Consider the following 18,784-nt stretch of genomic DNA (forward strand, 5'->3'; position numbering starts at 1 on the left):
TCCTACTATCACTGATTCTAGTTTGCTGTTCCAAATTTATTTACTGAATTCAAATGAAATTTCATAGTTGGGTTTGAATTCATGTCATAAGATCAACAATCTGAATTACCTAACCATTGTGCTACGATTCCCACACCTTTCTGGATATAGCAGGTTAAAGTTCTGGAGCACCACACAAATGCCAGGCAATGACCATCTCCAATAATAGACAATCTAATCACTGCCCCTTGACATTCAACCCCCATTTCTGAAGAAGGGTCTAGGACCGAAACGTCAGCCTTCCTGCTCCTCTGATGCTGCTTGGCCTGCTGTGTTCATCCAGCTCTATACCTTGTTATATCATATTTAATTGTTGCAGGTTTGTTTTCTTTATTCATTCACAGGATGAGGGGTGTCGCTGGTTAGGCTCCATTTATTCCCCATCCCTAATTGCCCAGAAGGCAGTTAAGAGTCAACCACATTGCTGTGGGTCTGGAGTCACATGTATGTCAAACCAGGTAAGGATGGCAGTTTCCTTCCCTAAAAGGACGTTAGTGAACCAGATGGGTCTTTTCGACAATTGACAGTCATTATTAGCTTCTTAATTACAGATCTTTATTGAATTCAAATTCCACCATCTACCATGGAGGGATTCAAACCCAAGTCCCCAGAACATTATCTAAGTCTCTGAATTAACAGTCCAGCGATAATACCACCAGGCCATAGCCTCTCCCTAAGATTTTCATACGAGGCTGTAGATATTCTTTAACAACAGAACATCATTTTATTATACAAAAAAAGGAAAACAGAGCTACATATTATACTCATAACAAAACACAAACATCAAAATAAGGTTTCAACCTGTCTCCTAATACCATCCATTCCAGTGACGCAATCCCAGAAAAATCCCAGCTTTTAAATCTGTACTTAACTGAGGCTTTCCAATTTGATTTTCATGAACTAGAACTCACAACTGAATTAAACTCTGCTTACTGATTGCTTGAAGTAAGTGAAAAAAAAACACAGGAACTTGATCTGACCTGTGGCACACATACTTCAATGCATATGTTCCATTTTGTTCAACAACACAGACAGATACATTAATTGCTGAACACAAGTGAGACTGTGAAACATCATCAGCTAATCATGCTGACGCCACTTAGACTAGCATGATGCTGGGCTGTCCTAACCTTCATAGTTCAGGAATCAGAGTGAGATTTTGAAGGTCTACTACACTGTCTGTTTTATTTTACATCTGGAAGGCAATGGACTATCCATAGCTTGGACCTTAACATTAATCATGTACTTGTTGAGTTTGCATAATTTAACGATCTGTTAGAAATCTGTATTATCTATGCTATATTACAAGATAGCTTACCATGAACAATGATATTCAGATATTTCTGGGTGAAGCAAAAAAAGTGTAAAAACCTATTAGAAATACAAAATGCTAATTTACAACTGGGTGTATATAAATGCTGGTTAGCTTTGCTGTAATTGTCAAGTCAGAACAAGAATGATACACATCATTTTCTGCTCTATACAGTGGAGTTCAGAGAAACAAGTAGTACTTCAGTCCTGAAGAAGGGTAATACCGGAAACACTGAGTTCTCCTTTCCTCCAGATGCTGCCTGGCTTGCTGTGTTCTTTCAGCCTTCTGTTTGTCTACCTAGTATTTAATCGAAACTGGATTGCTATTCCAGGTGGAACGTATGTCTAAGATTCAACAAATCATCACCATTGTAAACTGCAGAATACAGGACTTCAGGCACCAAACCAGATTCAAGAAACTACTATAAGATATTATACTAATAACATCTGTGCCACAGGCTTGACTGCACATATATGGATTAAAACGCCCATTTACAAATGAAAACACAAAATCTGTTGCACTATGGTCTGCCTACCTAGCTATGGAGACATAGTATATCAATTCCAAAACTAGAAAGAAATCAATGAAGGTACAAATTAAGCTTTGAAATTAAGCATTTTGGCACTGACTTAGTGACACCAACCAGCATCATTAATTACGCACTATCTTCAGTCTTAGCATACCTTACCGCCTATTGCATTCAAGGGACCCACAGGTCGTTTCAGCCATGGTTTTCAATGGAAAAAGGAATTGGATAGACATTTTCATGAATATACTTAAAATCCCAGCAGATGGGAAAATAACAGATGTCCCAATCCAGGATTGTCAATGCTGCTCCTTGCCAAGTATTAAGAAGATGCATTCAAGACCAGCAAGACTGGAGCTTTCTAGCTCCATGCCCTTTAAATGTCCCTTTTTCTGTGGAGATGCACTGATCTCTGCTTGACATTGTGCCTCAGGAGTGAAGTCAAGATCAGAAACAGACTTAGGGGAAAACCATGCTGTACTTCACTATTTTGAGACATCATTTATTAGTTCTGCTGTACGCTGCCTTAAACAGAGTTTCATACTTAACTAGCTAACCCACACTATGGTTATCCAAAGCACACTTCATTGAGGCTGATACTGACAGCAGAAAGTGCCAAGTTATTCTGTTTGCAGTTGATAAGCACGGTGTTTTAACCATTCAAATGTAACATAAATAAATGATAAAAATTAAATTACATGAAAAACATTTCACAGCCATTGTACACAGCAGCATCCTAACAGAAGAAATCCTAAAGCTAACATGCAACACCAGATTCTATACGAGAGATTCAACACTAGGCATTTACACTGACCATTCATGTTAGGACTTCAGAACTGTTCAGCGTATTTACAAATGGAAACTCCAAATTTGAGTGAATAGTAGCAAGAAAGGGAAAGATAAAAGTGCTGAATTTCCAAAAAAAGGTGCGCAGCACGCAAAAAAATGCCAAAAATCACACTTTCCCAAATAATGAACATACCTCTTTAACTTTCACTTCTTCATTAGACTTCTTAAGGTTGTTGTAATCTTGAAATAAATGATCATAGGCCTCTTGGATCTGCATAAGTTTTCTTCTGTTTAGATAGTAAAATAAATTATTAAATGAGTTATATTTTTATTTAACTATTACTCAAAATATTTTGTTTGCATAAATATTAAAAAGGAACAAATTTAGAAAATAACTTATTTTCAAGGATGTTCTAACATTAATGCCAATCTGTTGTCCTTTACACTTCAGGTTGCCAGAAGACTGAAGCTTCAAGCCAGGATTTCTACTCATCAGGCAGACTGATATCCCACTGTGGTAGTGAGATGCTGTGTTTTGGATAAGACTTTAAAGCCAATTCATGTGGATGTTAAAGATCGCGTGGTAATATGTACCATGAGATTTTCTGATGCCCTGCCCTACATTATTTTCAACTCAGATTATTCATTCATCTCATTCTTATTACACGTCTGTGGGACATGACTGGAACAAAATGCCTGCTGCCTAATGCTGCATTACAACTTCACAATTTATTGCCATAAAGCACTTTTTAATATATTGAGGTGAAATAGCACTATGCAACTTCAGCTTATGTAGGAGTGCCAAAATCTCTGCAAATTTGGAACATGAGAAACATGAAAAAAAAAACTTACTTTTCCTCTGCTAATTTTATCTTTTCATCTGCTAATTTCATCTGGTCAATTTGATGTTCTGATTGTAAGCTTTCCACTTGCAGCTTCAACTTTTCATTGTAAAATCCAAGCTGCCTTGTCTCCTCCACTGTCACCTGGCTGTTTGCCACCTGTTGTTCCAAATCAAGACATCTGAAAGAGATCAAGTGGTTAATAATTTTGTTGCACCCACTAACAACCACAAAGATTAATCAAAACTAAGGTAACAATTCAAACTCTTAAGGTTACAAGTGGTTAAAATCTTAACTTTAGATTAAATTTAGTGTTGGGCCAAAATAATGCATTCCTCAAACCAGTCTGACTTTGATTTGATATTTTGTTCCATCAAAATGTTTTGATGGAACATCAGCAGAAGCAGATGCGTAATTTCTGAAATGTATTTGTTGGCTAAACCATCCAATTATTTTCTACAGACAATAACATCCATCTGGAAGAGCATTTATAAAGTGGAACCATACAGGAGAGGAATGATAAGTCTAAAAAGCTTGCATTTTTCTCCCAGTTTTCACAAAACTGTTTTTGATATTTATATGCTACTTGTTCCCCATCAATTCACAAGCATGGTAAAATTTAATTACTTTTTGAAATATCCATACCCACAATGAAGTAGTATCAGATAATATTCTGCTCATAGTGGATGAATAATGATCAAGAACTTGTTCTGGCATTAAAAAATTACTGAGAACTGTTAATAATAGGCCACAAAAATAAATGGCAATGTCTTAAAATGATTGTATCCTCAGTGATTTTCCCATTAAGGATTCCAGGAATATTCTACACTGAATGTAGTAACTGAAGGGGATGCAGAATTTGTTTTATGCCAGTGGTGTTCAAATATCCTTTCTGATAGATAAAACCAAAAAAAAGCTTCCAATAATTAACATTTACAAAATGTTAAATATTTACATGAATGTCACCTGCCATGCAGCATTCTCTAGCCATGAGGTGACCTGCTCCTTGGCATTCTACAAATGCTGTGGTATAAATACACACTACAAATTAAAGACAGTTGCAGTGTGAGTGAGGGTTAATCCCATACCCTAAAGTGCCCTTCCTAATAAGAAGAGTACAAAGTAAATATGTTTCATCAATAAAACAGGTACTGGGTTTAGGATGGCACGGTTGATGAAATTTACAAAAATAATTAAACTTGTAGAAAACAGTCTTTCATCACTACAATATCGCAAAAACTGAAGGAAGATATAATAACACAGGAAATAATATTAAATGCAGGAAAACAACAGCAATAAGATAGTATGAGAAAATAAATCAGAAAGTGCAATATCTTACAAGTTCTGCTTGACCAGTTCAGTGCTCTCCAGAATTGTTTTTTATGTCTACGACTATATCAGTTGCAAGACAATTGAGAAGATGGGATCAATGGGGAGAGAATTATCATCAAAAAAATGTGTCACTACCAAAGAGGATATCAGAGAGAAAGTGAATATTGGTGGATCAGAGTGAGAAAAGCCAGTAATATTATGATGGATGAAAGCAAAATTTTAAATTCGGCTGCAGGATGATGAACACCAGGGCCTAATGGGTTATATCCTAGAAATCCAACAGAGGTTAAACCTTCAGTTCTGAAGATGGGTCCAGACCCAAAATGTCAACTTTCCTACTCCTCTGATGCTGCCTGACCTGCTGTGTTCCTCTGGCTCCACACTGTGTTATCTCTGACTCCAGCGTCTGTAGTTCTTACTACCTCTCAGAGGTTAAACGGGGCACTGTTGAGGCCTTATGAGTTTTACTTCATCCACTGAGAGTGTGCTTGTGCAACAGGAGATGGAAGATTGGCCAATGTAGTGCATCGCATATCAAAAGAAGGAACTAATCTAGGTCATTATAGGACACGCAACACTTTTAGCAGGGAAAGTTACACATCCTCTAAAATTAAAACCATCATTTATCTAGATAATGTGAAAATAGAAGTATACGGCACAGATTTTAAAAGATATATACAGGATTCCAGAATTATGACTTTGAGGAAGTTGCAGGCAGATGACAAAAATTAAATAGATTGTGTGTAAATGGATTTGAAACTTTTGCCAAGACACCCCAGAAGGTTTCTGAAGATCAGGTACAGAATTAAAAAGAGAAGGTAGCAACCCATCTTAAAAATTGGTTTGATTATGTGGCACGAGTAAAGAACAGACCATTTCCAGTAATTAAGAAGCTTAAGCCAATGGCTGTGGATACAAGATTACACTCAAGAGATTTGAAACAGACAGAAAGATAAAATTATTTAGAGAGTGCTGTAAGGTTGAGGGATTTATTTCAAGGATGACGCTGGACTAGGAAGACTAGTACCTTATGTCCATGTCCTTTGTCAGAAATCCACACAGACTTAACTTTCATCGTAATACTTCATGATCAACTGTTAATGAAGTTCAGGAGCAATTTCCTCTCTTTTCATCTAGGAAAGGATTTTTCCTCTTTTGCAGAATATTGAAGATTATTAAATCATTAGAGAATTAGTGTTTCAATGATACCCATGACAGGACAAAGCAATGAAGTTCTGCCCAAATGTTGCTTGAGTGGTCTGCAACAGCTCCTCATTCAACTTTGATAATATTCACTGTACCTCAAGCATTAAAATTAGTTTCCCAAGATTCAACTTACTTATCCATTTTCCAAACATATTTCTTACCTCTCATTAAGAGATTTCTTCATAAGTTCAGCTTCATCCAGCTTTTTCTGGGCTTCCTGCAAATCTTTTAATAATGACATCACTTGTGACTTCAATGCTTCAACTTCATTTGAAGACTGTAGATACATACAAATTGCACTGTTAACCTGACTAGTAACTTTATATAGTAATATAACTGAATAATGCTGCAGATATCAAACCTATTTTATGCTAAGCTGCTAAATCTACAAACATTATGATGTAGTCTACAATGCTGCTAAGCCAATGCATTACCAATTATAGTTTAGATGACTGAAGCTGTTATTGAATCCCTCTTCACTGTCAGAAAACATTAATTTGCATTACTTTTTAAATATCCCATGAAATGCTGGATAGTGAAAATGGTAAATGTAGGAAGGACTAAACAACTAACACTTCCTAAAGCTTTACTCAATATCCTACGTAGAACTAATGTCAATGTGGCTCGATTCCAAAAGCAAAATCTGGTTTGTACATGCTCAGTAAGGTGTTTAGTTCGCGTCTGAAGAAGGGATAGATTTAAAACGAATCCCTCATACAATGTTTCAGGAAGTGTGATAAATCTATAGAGCAGATAGTGGACAGCATCAGAAGCATAATAAGCTTTGGGCAGGACAATGTAGAAATCCAAAGGACAGTTTGGTGGAGAGAGCAGATAGTTGGCACACAAAGTTCAATGCAGAGAAGTGAGCCAATGCATTTTGACAGACAATATTAAATATAGTACAACACTTAATGAAATGCCAAAGCAGAGTGGTATGGGTGTACATGTGCAGAGATCACTGAAGGATGGAGGAGAGGTAGTTAATTAAGCAGGCAGTATCCCAGGCTCTATTAATAGCAGTATAGACTACAAGAGCAAGGAGGTTATGCTGAACTTATACAAGACACTTGTCAGACCTCAGGGAAAATATTGTGTAGAGTTCTGGACGCCATTCAATAGATCTGATGTGAGCTTACTTATAAAACGTGTAGAGCAGATTTACAAAAAATGGTTGTAGGGATTTGAATTAAAATATGAGGACAGACTGGAGAGCTGGGAATATTCCTCTTAGACAGAAGGCTATTAACAGAAGATTTGATAAAAGATTTCAAAATCATAAACAGGTGTTGAAAGAGAAGAAAGGGAAAAACTGTTCCTGGTTGTAAAAGGATGAACAACGAGAGGGCAAAGACTTAAAGTGACTTGCAAATGCAGCAAACGTGATGCGAGAAAAAGCTTTTTCACACAACAGGTGACGGGTCTGGAATGCATTGCCTGGACGTTTGGAGGAGGAGGAGCCATTTGAGACATTCAAGAAGATTTGAATGATTATTTGAATGCAGACAATGTAAAGCAATAGAGAAACAGGAGTATGGCACTAAGTCATGACATTCACTGCACAGCCAGTACAGATACAATGGGCCAAATGGCCTCCATGTGCACCATAACAATTCTGTCATTTTATCTGAAATAAATTAGATTGTTTAAGGGCTCCTAAAGAAACATTATTTTGGGACATAATCTGGGATCACAAAAGGCACCAATGCAGCTATGTATTTGCAAGTGCTTCTTTCTACTATGGTGGGCTCCTTCGCCATGTAATGGGTCTGTTATAGACTAACGAAAAAGACTGAGTATTATGGTGACTCAATAGGTCCGTTCTTATTTCATGAGTACCTCAGTCTTTTCGCACTGCGCAACTTATGATGGTGAAATAAACCCCTTTATAACAAGCATGGAATCCATTTTAGTCTTATAAACTTGAGTAATAAATCACTTACTTGGTTGTTCGGATTATTCAAACCTTCTACTGGAGCAGCTGTTGTTTCAGTATTCTGTTGCTCTATACTGACATCAATCAGCATTGTCCCAGGTGCCAATTCCTGTTTGGTAACAGACGAAAGCTGCTCTGCTACATTTTTCTCAGTCTGTCTTGCAAGCTCAGCTGTTTCACACACTTTCTCCAACTCTGAAATCCTGACAAACATTGTCAAATTATGTGAATGCTTACCATGAAGGAAAATAATGAAAGCTAATTTCTAATGATAAATGTACCCAAACAATATTTTTATTTTACTAAGTACAAGGCAAATTGTAATTAAAGTCACATTTATTAACAAAAAAGTTGGATAAAGTCTCTCAACTTTTAACCGATCAATGCCCTTTCTTCAGTTTTTCTTACAAATTCAATTGCATTTATCATGTGACCAATAATGAATGGCAGCATTCTTTCTTCGATGGTGTCACAGGGAACAAAGCTTCACCTTTCGTACAATTATGACATCAGTCAAGTTGATAGAAGGTCAACAAATCAAATTCAAAAACAACATCGAAATTTGGAATATGAGAGTTAACATGGCCCAAAACGTATACAGAATTCACAAAACAACTCACTGTATTAGACACTGAAATAGAATTCAAAGCGCTTAAAGGTTTGGTTCTAATAGAGGCATTTGCATATCCTCAAAATTCTTTACCTTTGCTTTGAAGATTGAAGCTCATGTTCGAGCTTTTCCAAATTCAGAGTCTTGTCCCTCAGCACATGAAGGAGTTGGCTGACTGTTAACTCTTCTGACAGCAGGCGTTTTCCAGTACTATCATGTACGTTTGACCTGTTTTCAATGATTGCATATTTAAAATAAATTTTGGTATGTTAATTATTTCAAACTACTCCCTATGATAAAATAACACAGAAAAGGCTAAACAAAAACAAGGAACTACAGATGCTGGAAATCTGAAACAACACAGAAAAATCTAGAGGAACTCAATAGGTCTAGCAGCATCTGTGGAAAGAAAGCAGTGTCAATGTTTTGGGTTTAGGAACCTTTCTTCAGAACTGACTTCAGCATCGACAACATTGGTGCTGCTTCCCTCTCCCTTCAGAATTGGGAAAATTTATCAATTTCGCTTCACCCTACTCTCACCTTCACGTGGTCCATCTCTGACTCCTCTCTTCCCTACCTTGATATCTCCTTTCCCACTTCTGGGAATAGGCTAGCCATCAACATTCACTACAAATCCACCAACTCCCAGAGCTAGTTGGACCGTATATCCTTATACCCAGCTTCCTGCAAGGACTCCAGCCCACTCTCTCAGTTTCTGTCTCCATTTCATCTGTTCTGATGATGCCATCTTCCATACTGGAGCCTCAGCAATGTCCATCTTTGCCCTCACTGAGGATCCTTCACCACCACGATCGACAGAATCCTCAGCTATGCCCACCTCCCGCACTTCTGCCCTCACCCCTTCTCCTCCCTCCTGCAACAATAATAGGTCCCCAAGAGCCTCACATTCTACTCCACCAGCATCCACATCCAAAGGACTAAAGGCCATCATTTCTACCACCACAAGACATATTCCCCTTCCCTCCTTTGTCAGCCTTCCACAGGGATCATTCTCTCCGGAACACTCTGGTCCACTTCTGACACCCCTCCCAGCATCTTCCCTTGCAATCCCAGAAGACGTAATCTCTGTTCGTTTACTTCCTCCCACCTCACTATTCAAGGCACTGGACACACTTTCCAGGTGAAGCAGCTAATTACCTGCACTTGACTCAATCTAGTCAACTGTATTTGCTGCTCACAACACGATCGCCTCAACGCTGGGGAGATGAAGTGCAGAACACCTACATTCTACCCAATTTCCAGTTACCCACCATTTCAGATGTTCCCTGGCCAACATCTGTGTCCAAGCCTTTCTGCAATGCTCCAGTGAAGCTCAGCACAAACTGAATGAATAGCATTGCATTTTACACTTGGGGACCCTGCAGTTTCAGGACTCAATATTCAGTTCAATAACTTCAGGGCTGAGCTACTTGTCCCATGTCCTTTGTCCATCCCCAACACCCCAGGCCTTTTCATTACATGGGCTGCTTTCACCACAGCCAACTCACTGTCACCCACTAATTGTACCCCTCCAATTAGCAGCTTTTCTTTCCCCTTGGCTCACCATTACCCATTCCTTTGTCTGCCCAAAAGCATCTCTCTCTGTGGGCTCCAGCTCCACCTATCACTTGGTCTGCCCCATCTTCAATTTCAGTTTATATACCAAACTAGCTACAGTTTTGAAGAAGAGTCACTGGATGCTAAACCTTCACTGTTTCTCTCTCCACAGGTGCTACCAGACCTGCTGAGTTTCTCCAGCTACTTTTGTTTGCGTTACTGAAAAAGACTACTTTCATTTTGAAAATTGCACTTTAATAAAACAGTGATTAATTTAATTTATGCATTCAAGTAAGAAGAGTATCAATTAAGTATAATTTCTGAAAACAAAGATTTTTTGTCAAAATTGTCACAAGCCTTGAAGCTACCCTTGCAGAATTACAAAATATCAAATTATTCAATCATGATTAACAAAGTTCCACAGGTGATATTTTCAAGAAGCCCAAAAACTAATGGTTCCTCAGTAATAGTGTTACAATCTATTGACACTTATATTTAACACTCAAAACCATCTGCTATAGCCACTTCAGCTTTGACTCTTCTGTGTATCTATTTTTTTCTAATTCCTGCAGTACACCCAATGAAAATGGTACCTTGGCCTCATGAATGGCAATTATCCTGCAGTAAAATAACTTACGTGCATTTAACACAGAAACAATAAAAATCCACTGGCTAAACTTTACAGGTCTTGGGTTTGGGCAAGACTTCTTAAAATATCTATTACATCTAAAATGTCGTGGGACCAAAGAATCTCTGAGATTCCACAGTTTGGTGAAATTGAAAAGCTACATCTTACATTGGCATTAAAGATAGAGTCATTGGGTCATAAAGCACGGAAGCAGACCCTTCAATCCAACTTATCCATGTCAACCAGATATCCCAATCTGACCTAGTCCCATTTGCCAGTATTTGGCCCATATCCCTCTATATCTTTCCAATTCATTTACCCATCCAAATACCTTTTGAATTTTGTAATTGTACCTTCCTCCACCACTTCCTCTGGCAGTTTGTTCCATACATCACCACTCTCTGCGTGAAAAGATTATCCCTCAGATCCTTTTTAAAATCTTTCCCCTGTCACCTTAAACCTATGCTGTCGAGTTCTGGACTCCCTTACCCTGGGAAAAAGACTTTGGCTATTGATCCTATCCATGCCCTTCCTGATTTTATTAGTCTTCTCTATAAGGACCCCTTCAGCCCCCAGTGCTCCAGGGAAAAAAGCCTTAGCCTATGCACTTGGTTTAAAGGAAGTAGTGATTCAGTTGGTAGGGTTTTCTGTGGGAATATCACCAGCCTCTCCTTGTCTCTTAAATGATATGGGGATGGTGCCAGAAGGTGGACTTGAAGTAGATAATCAGTCATGAAGTTGCTCAATGACACAGCAGGCTCAAAGAGCCAAATGGCTTACTTCTCTTATTTCTTATGCTTGGCCTTGCACTTCACTGTATGATTATGTTTCAATTAATGATCTCTGGTGCAAAACAGTGTAAGACCTACACTTCATGATGAATTATTATATTTTTCAACTAGATGGCTGCTCTAATTTTCTTGAATTAGTTCAGCAAACATTTAGATAAATTAAGAGTTTATCTAGCTGCAACTCTCTTCGTTAATTAACGGTGATTCTCTCATTTTTCAGTTAGGTGGAGATTGAGCTTCAAATTCTGTGCCATATCTTGACTCCTAAAGTATTCTTTTATTTATTCTATTGTCTTATGATTCTTCTTTCAATAGTTAGCGAGCTTTATACTTCTGAATAGCCACATTCTCAAAACACTCTCAGACTGATCATGGCAATGAAATTAAATTGATGTATTTTACCAGTATAACGTAGGAATTTGCATTTGAGAGAAGCAGTATGTTTTGAGCAACAAAGCTTCAGTGCATTATTTCAAAGGATACTCTTTGCACAATGCTATTTGGATTCATGGAACTTTACATATGGAAGTAATCAAATCTTAATTTGAAATAAGTTAAATTGCAATTGAAAGCTTAAACAGCATACAAACTTACTTCAAATTTTAATTAAATAATTAAATAAATGAAATACTTGCGTGTAGACTGTTTGGCTGTCGGCACTCTTGCATTGCATTTCCTTTGCTGCTTTCAGTTCACCATCATCTGCAGCCTCCTACATAATTAAATAGTATTACTGCCTTTGAATTTCATTGTACACTGCTACATGCTCATTGCTCAAAGTTAAAAGATTTTTAAATGTACATAATTGCTCAAACATACATTATGCTATAAAATTGGCACATTTTACCAAGCTGACAAAAACCAAACAATTCCAGAAAATTTCAACTTATTAAAATATATGTTAATATATTTTCAATATATGTTAAATTTCATCCCTACTTTTAAATCCTTTGCAATGTTCCATGGCCCAACCAATATTTCAATCAATGTATTCTTAAGCCTTGGTCTCCAGTGCTCTTGAGTTAGAAGCCTGGGCTTGAGAGGTAGGTTGATTTGCTCTACTTTAATCCTCTACTGACCTCACACACTCTCTCTCTCTCTCTCTCTCTCTCCCCCCCACCCACCCCCGACCTTGCCTTGCATCCAAACCCTTTGTGCTTACTGCTTTTAAGAAGCAAAATTCTCATAAGCAGTGTGTCACAGTATAAAATCACAGCAATTAGGATGCATTTTGTAATTTCGCGATACAGTTTCTTCAACTTCATAGGTGTGTTTTGCTAGCACTTTCACGAATTCAGCACAGGCTTGGTTCATAAATTAGATAGCAGCCTGAACAAACCACTAACTTATCTTGTTTTTAGGAAATTCATAAACGTAGAAATGTATATTCGCACACTGTAACAATAACCAATTTCTGGCACTAACAGGCACTGGAATTCCATTTTTAAAATTTAGCTTTCCCACATACCATTCGAATTTCAACAAATGAATCATCAGATGATGGGGCACCCAATTTCAGCAGAAGCTCTGAATTCATGGCAACCAAATCAGCCTTTTCTGTCTGCAGCCTGCTAACAAGCGCTTTCAGTTGTTGAATATCTTGTTCCATCAGATTAGAGATTGCACCTTTGGGTACTTCCTGTCAGAAAATAAAAATTACGAGTTTAAAAAATATTATCCAACTGATTCCTTACCAACACAAAGAATGGAATGAGAGGAGCAAACTTGTGCCTATAAAGTCCATTACTTCCCACAAATCAAGCTTAATTTGTGTAGTCATGGATTCCAATATTTCAAAGAGGCATATGATTGAAATTGTAATTGTGAAGCTTTCTTCTTCACAGGGTAATCAAGCAAATATATCAAACATTGTTCTAAATTTATTTAATCATATCTGACCAGTTGCACATTACATTACATCCTTTGGCCCAGGAGAAACATCTGGAAGATTTTCAGAGACTACAGTCCTCAATTTATTATAAGTTATAATTATTATTATAATTTATTATAAGGGTAATATTTATTACTTTTACACTCATTTGGAGGCAGGTATTTGGCCATTTCTATGTAAAACCAAAATATAATTAATTGATTTTAACAGAAGCTTACTTTAAACAGTGTATCATACTTAAAAAGGAAGAAAAATGTCAATTTTTTGTCTTGCGAATGCTGGAATAGTACCCAGGAGTCTAACTTTAATGCCTATTTACAACCCAGCATGTTGCTTGATTTTAAACATTTGAACGTGGAACATAACGCCTAGACAACAAAAATGCCTTTTTCAGTAGTTACTGCCAATATTAACTAATTCCCGATAAAATGAATCATGGTTCAAATGATTCTATACTTTCTTTTCATTAACAGTGTAAAAAATCCAAATCTGGAAATCACTCCAATCACTGCATGTGCACACTTTTCCATTTCTCAGTTAACCACTCTTATCAACACCATGATCCAGTGTAGGCATTCACAGATTGTAAATATATATCCAAAGATTAGAACCTGGATCAGAGGTAAAGACGGTTTTTTTTAAAAACAGAAATTTAGCATTGCAGTACAATCGCTTTTCAGCAATTTAAAAAGCTGAATCACATTTCTTCTTGCTTTTCCTTTAACGTGAACAAATTAAAATATTTCAGCCTCCATATCTGCAATGAAACAGGTGTACAAACAGAGCTGAAAACCTTCAGTTCTTGCTTTGGATACCTGCGTAGTATCAGCACTCAATTCTTGTATTTTGCTCTTCAAGATTTCATTCTCTGTAGTAAGGTCTGTTAATCGGGTTTTGGCCTCTTCAAACTTGTTCTGAATATAGTCCCTTTCTTCCCTCTGCTTTTCCCTCCAAGTTGCAAGCTCTTCATAACGTTCCTTCATTGCATGATTTGTTTGCTTGATTGCTTCTGCAAGGCAAAATCACTGACATTTACTTGCAAGAAGATGAACTAAATATAGAATTGTTCTGCAAGTTAAATCTAATAGGATATTTTTATAATTTAGTGAAATATCACAGCTACTCATTACAGGCTGACTCAAAATGACTTTAAATTGATTTACTAAAAATAGTTCTGTCATACGTTAAATTACTGCACTAAAAGTTAGAAAAATACAACTATTATAGAGGTGGAGGTTCATTCCATTGCTTGTATCTTTCATTGTAATTTTTATATAATTCAAACAGAAACTTCTTTTGAACCATTTTCTTTAAGATTTTGTCAAACCAAAAATGGTGCAGAACAGGGACAGAAAACGTGGTGTCTAGAGGGATTCTGATGAAGGGTCACGACCTGAAACGTTGACTTTCCTGTTCATCTGATGCTGCCTGACCTGCTGTGTTCCTCCAGCTTCACACTGTGCTGACAAAGTAATTGTTAATATGTTTTACATGAAGTGGTTTCATATTATAAACAACAATTTAGATGCAGGTCTGTAATTACTGATTTATTTGAAATGGGGTCACTGCTCTTGATCAGGTGGTATTTCAGGTGTGTAAAACAGAAGAGCTTTGAACTAATATCTCTTCAAATGGATGTGAAAAATTAGTTATTTAGATCAGTAGATTGTGCTTTTAATAAAACATCCTAAAGTACAAAATTGATAGCTCTCCTTTTTTAAAAGTTTTTTTTGTATTTAACTATGCTCAAAATATCTGAAGAAGCATTGCCATTTAAATTACAATAAAAATGTAGAAAGTACAAAACTAATTAGTGTCAGTGTTGTGGCTGTCTTTTACCAAAGTAGAAAGTACCAGATATTACTGTGTGAAACTTTCTCTGCAACAATTTTTTCCAGGGTCATGCAAATATTATTACGTTTTTTTTGTTCTAACAAGCAAGTTTTTGACTAATAATTAACCTTTGCAGTTCTAAGTAAGGATGTGACTCTCGCACCCACTCTCACAGCCAAGCAATAAGTCTATGTCTAGGTCTTTGAATTTTAGGGAGATTTCACAAAATAAAGGACTCAATTTCATTAAGTATTTTACAACTTCAAAAGTAATAATGATTGAAATGTTTTTAAGACAATAATGCAAAGTTTACGATAATTGAAACATCTACAGTTGATATATTTTTTGTTCCAATTTTAGTGCAATAACTCAACTTGCATCACCCAGATAAAATACTAAACTCCTAATACAGGGGATCCCTGATTTATGAACGTTCAACTTACAAATGTTCGTACTTACTGTACCATGCAGGTGTGTAATTCTAAAGACCCAACAAACGTGCATATCCTGTACTTACAAATGTCTGCTTTATAGTGTCCTACATTGTGTTCTGGCTTGAATACAAATCAACTTGCAAATGGATTCAGATTTGGAATCCACTTGCAACCCAGGAACTGATCGTACCTATATTTATTTGTAGGTGTGCGACTGGCTGCAACTATATTCAAGATATAAATTCCCAAGGTAAATCCAGAAGTTATTGTGGCTTTTGAAATGTTCAATTGACATCATTTTTCTGCATGGTTAAAACTGCATGGTTCCACTTCTAGAAGGGTGAAAGATAGGGATGGTCTTGATTTAGCAAACACTTAGCAGACCAAGATTTTTAATTAAATCACGAGAATGGCAGAAGTTACTGCCAGAACAGGTGGTGAATTCAGAACCAAATCTAACTATGTTATCTTGAACAAGTCCTCTGTGAAACAGCTTTCTAAACATCTGAAATTTTTAAAAAAAGTACTGGAGCAACTCAGCAGGTCCGGCAGCATCCGTGAAGGAAGAAACAGAATTACTGTTTTGAGTGTTATATGACTCTTGTTTGCAACCGATAAGTAAGTGGATGGTCATGTGTTTCAAAGTTACAGAAGTAGATAGGAGCTTATATCATCAAACACTGTATAGGACATAAATAGGCCTGTTTTGAGGAGGCCAGGGCTAACTAGCAGAAATGTGGACAAATATATAAATTTAAGGATTCTGCATATCAATTTGCACACACAATCAACTAAAGAAGTTTAAAAACATGAGATCAATAATGTACATGATCTTTTGAAAATGCAGGCTAGATAACAAGTAGTCCACTGTGGCCATTTAAATAGGTTATTTGTTTTTGTTTGTTACTTTTCTCCTACTCTCACCACCATCAACTTTTCAGAAAATTAAAATCATATTTCTTCATTCTTCCATTTAAAATCCCCTGTGACTCATCATTACCCAGTCGACAGGGTTATTGGGTAACTCTGTCTGGCTTCTTGGAAGAATACCAGCAGTGCAAGGTGCATTTGATATTTTAGCAGATCTGGCAGCATTTGTAGAGAGAGAAACAGAGTTAACATCAAGTCTGATATGACTCTTCTGAAGAACTCAAAGCATTAACTCTGCTTCTCTCTCCACAGATGCTACAAAACCTGCTGAATTTCTCTGGCATTTTCAGTTTCCATATCAGATTTCCAGCATCTGCAGTATTTGGCTTTTATTGCATTTGATATTGCTTCAGCTTCATGTTGACAAAGAATATTTCAAACTCTCTGTAAATATAACTTTTAAGGAATCTATATTTAGAATTAAAATTAATTTACAGACTAAAATTTTTTTAAAAACTGTCTTTTATGAGGAAAAAATAACTAGCACACATATATGGTGCCTAATTATGTCAAGAGGGCAGTTAAGAGTTACTTGGGGTCTGGAGTCACACGTGGGTCAGACCAGATAATGATGATGCATTTTCTTCTCTAAATGGATGTTAGTGAACTAAAGGGGTTTTCGTGACAATCAATAATAATTTCATGGTCACTATTAGGCAGTCAAGCTTATAAAACTACATGTATTTTCTCCAAGGTCAATATATCCTTCTGAAGGTAGGGTGCCCAGATGTGCTCATAGTACTTCATGTGGGCTCTAACCAGGGTTTAGTACAGCTGCAGGATAATTTCTGCATCCTTGTACTCCAGTCTTCCAGATATACAGGCCACCATTCAATTTTGCTTTGTTGATTATTTTCTACATCTTTTTCTGATGTATTAAAGATCTATTCATCTGAACCCAATGTCTCTTTGGATATCCAGAGTATTTAACTTCATAGCATCTAGAAAATATATTTCCACAATAAAGCTGTGAAGAATTATTAAATGATAAAATATTACTATGTGATGTACATATACAATTAAACCCTTTAATTTAATTAATCATCAACATCAGAATCTAAACAACTTTGTGAATGCATTACAGAGCTGATTACATTTGTGCCTTAACTTAAGTCTAAGAGAGGGACCAAACCTTTTAACTCATTGTTCTCTTTAATCAGTTCATCCATTTGCTGTAGGGTATCTTCTGGCGTGAAGGTTGCTAGCATATGGGGGCCATTGACACTCATGGCAGGAACCCCACTCACAGTATGCAATCCTTGATTCAAATTCTGTGTCGTCTGTCCAGGGGCAGAAGTATTTACCTGTTAAAACACATCATTGTCTCTCTTCATTATGAAAAAAGCTAATATTTAAACAAGTACAAAAGTTGACAGTACAGGACATGCACTATAATACCTACTACATCAGCTTTAACACATACACTGCATTGTTTTATTGCACATTTAGCGATAAAGGTTTACATATTATAGCGCTTTTCACAAACTAGGGGCTGTATTTTTAAGGTGAGGAGAAAAATTTAAAAGTAACCTCAGGGCAACTTTTTCATATAGAGGGTGGTTCGTATGTGGAATGAACTGCCAGAGGAAGTGGTAGATGCAGGGTACAGTTACAACATTTAAAAGACATTTGGACAGGTACATGTATAGGAAAGGTTTACTGGGATATGGGCCAATTGCAGGTAAGTGGACTAGTTTAATTTGGGAAACTTGGTCGACATGGACAAGTTGGACTGAAGAGTCCGTTTCTGTACAAGTCCTGTACTTGTTACATTACCAAACTGCAGTATCTCACATTTATTCAAATTAAATTCTATCTGACACTCCTTAGCCCATTGACCCAATCGAACAAGATCTCTTTGTAGTCTTGGATAACCTTCTTCACTGTCCACTACACCACCAATTTTGGTGTCATCTGCAAACTTTCTAACCATGCCTCTTATATTCTCATCCAAGTCATTTATATAAATGACAAACAAAAGTGGAACCAGTATCGAACTCTGTGGAACACAGGTCTCCAGTCAGGAAAACAACCCTCCACCAACACCCTCTGTCTCCGACCATAAAGCCAATTTTGTATCCAACTAGCGAGCTCACCCTGAATCCCATGTGATCTGACTTTACTAAGT

At 36.9% G+C, this 18,784-nt stretch overlaps 1 protein-coding gene across 1 annotated transcript; it reads right to left on the bottom strand.

Annotated features, from left to right (window-relative positions):
- Positions 1 to 2,838: 2,838 nt before the first annotated feature.
- Positions 2,839 to 17,988, bottom strand: LOC109910505 (optineurin-like; the record flags this gene model as incomplete). Its single annotated transcript, XM_048592913.1, has 9 exons — positions 17,789 to 17,988; positions 14,275 to 14,468; positions 13,037 to 13,207; positions 12,204 to 12,280; positions 8,686 to 8,820; positions 7,990 to 8,185; positions 6,208 to 6,323; positions 3,519 to 3,689; positions 2,839 to 2,953 (listed from the first exon to the last, which is right to left on the bottom strand). Coding segments are annotated over exons 1-9 (1,272 nt in total), but the record flags the coding sequence as incomplete, so codon positions are not given.
- Between the last annotated feature and the right edge of the window lie 796 nt (positions 17,989 to 18,784).

Source organism: Rhincodon typus, unplaced genomic scaffold, assembly GCF_021869965.1.
Source record: "Rhincodon typus isolate 14 unplaced genomic scaffold, sRhiTyp1.1 hic_rhity00002016, whole genome shotgun sequence".
Taxonomy (NCBI): domain Eukaryota; kingdom Metazoa; phylum Chordata; class Chondrichthyes; order Orectolobiformes; family Rhincodontidae; genus Rhincodon; species Rhincodon typus.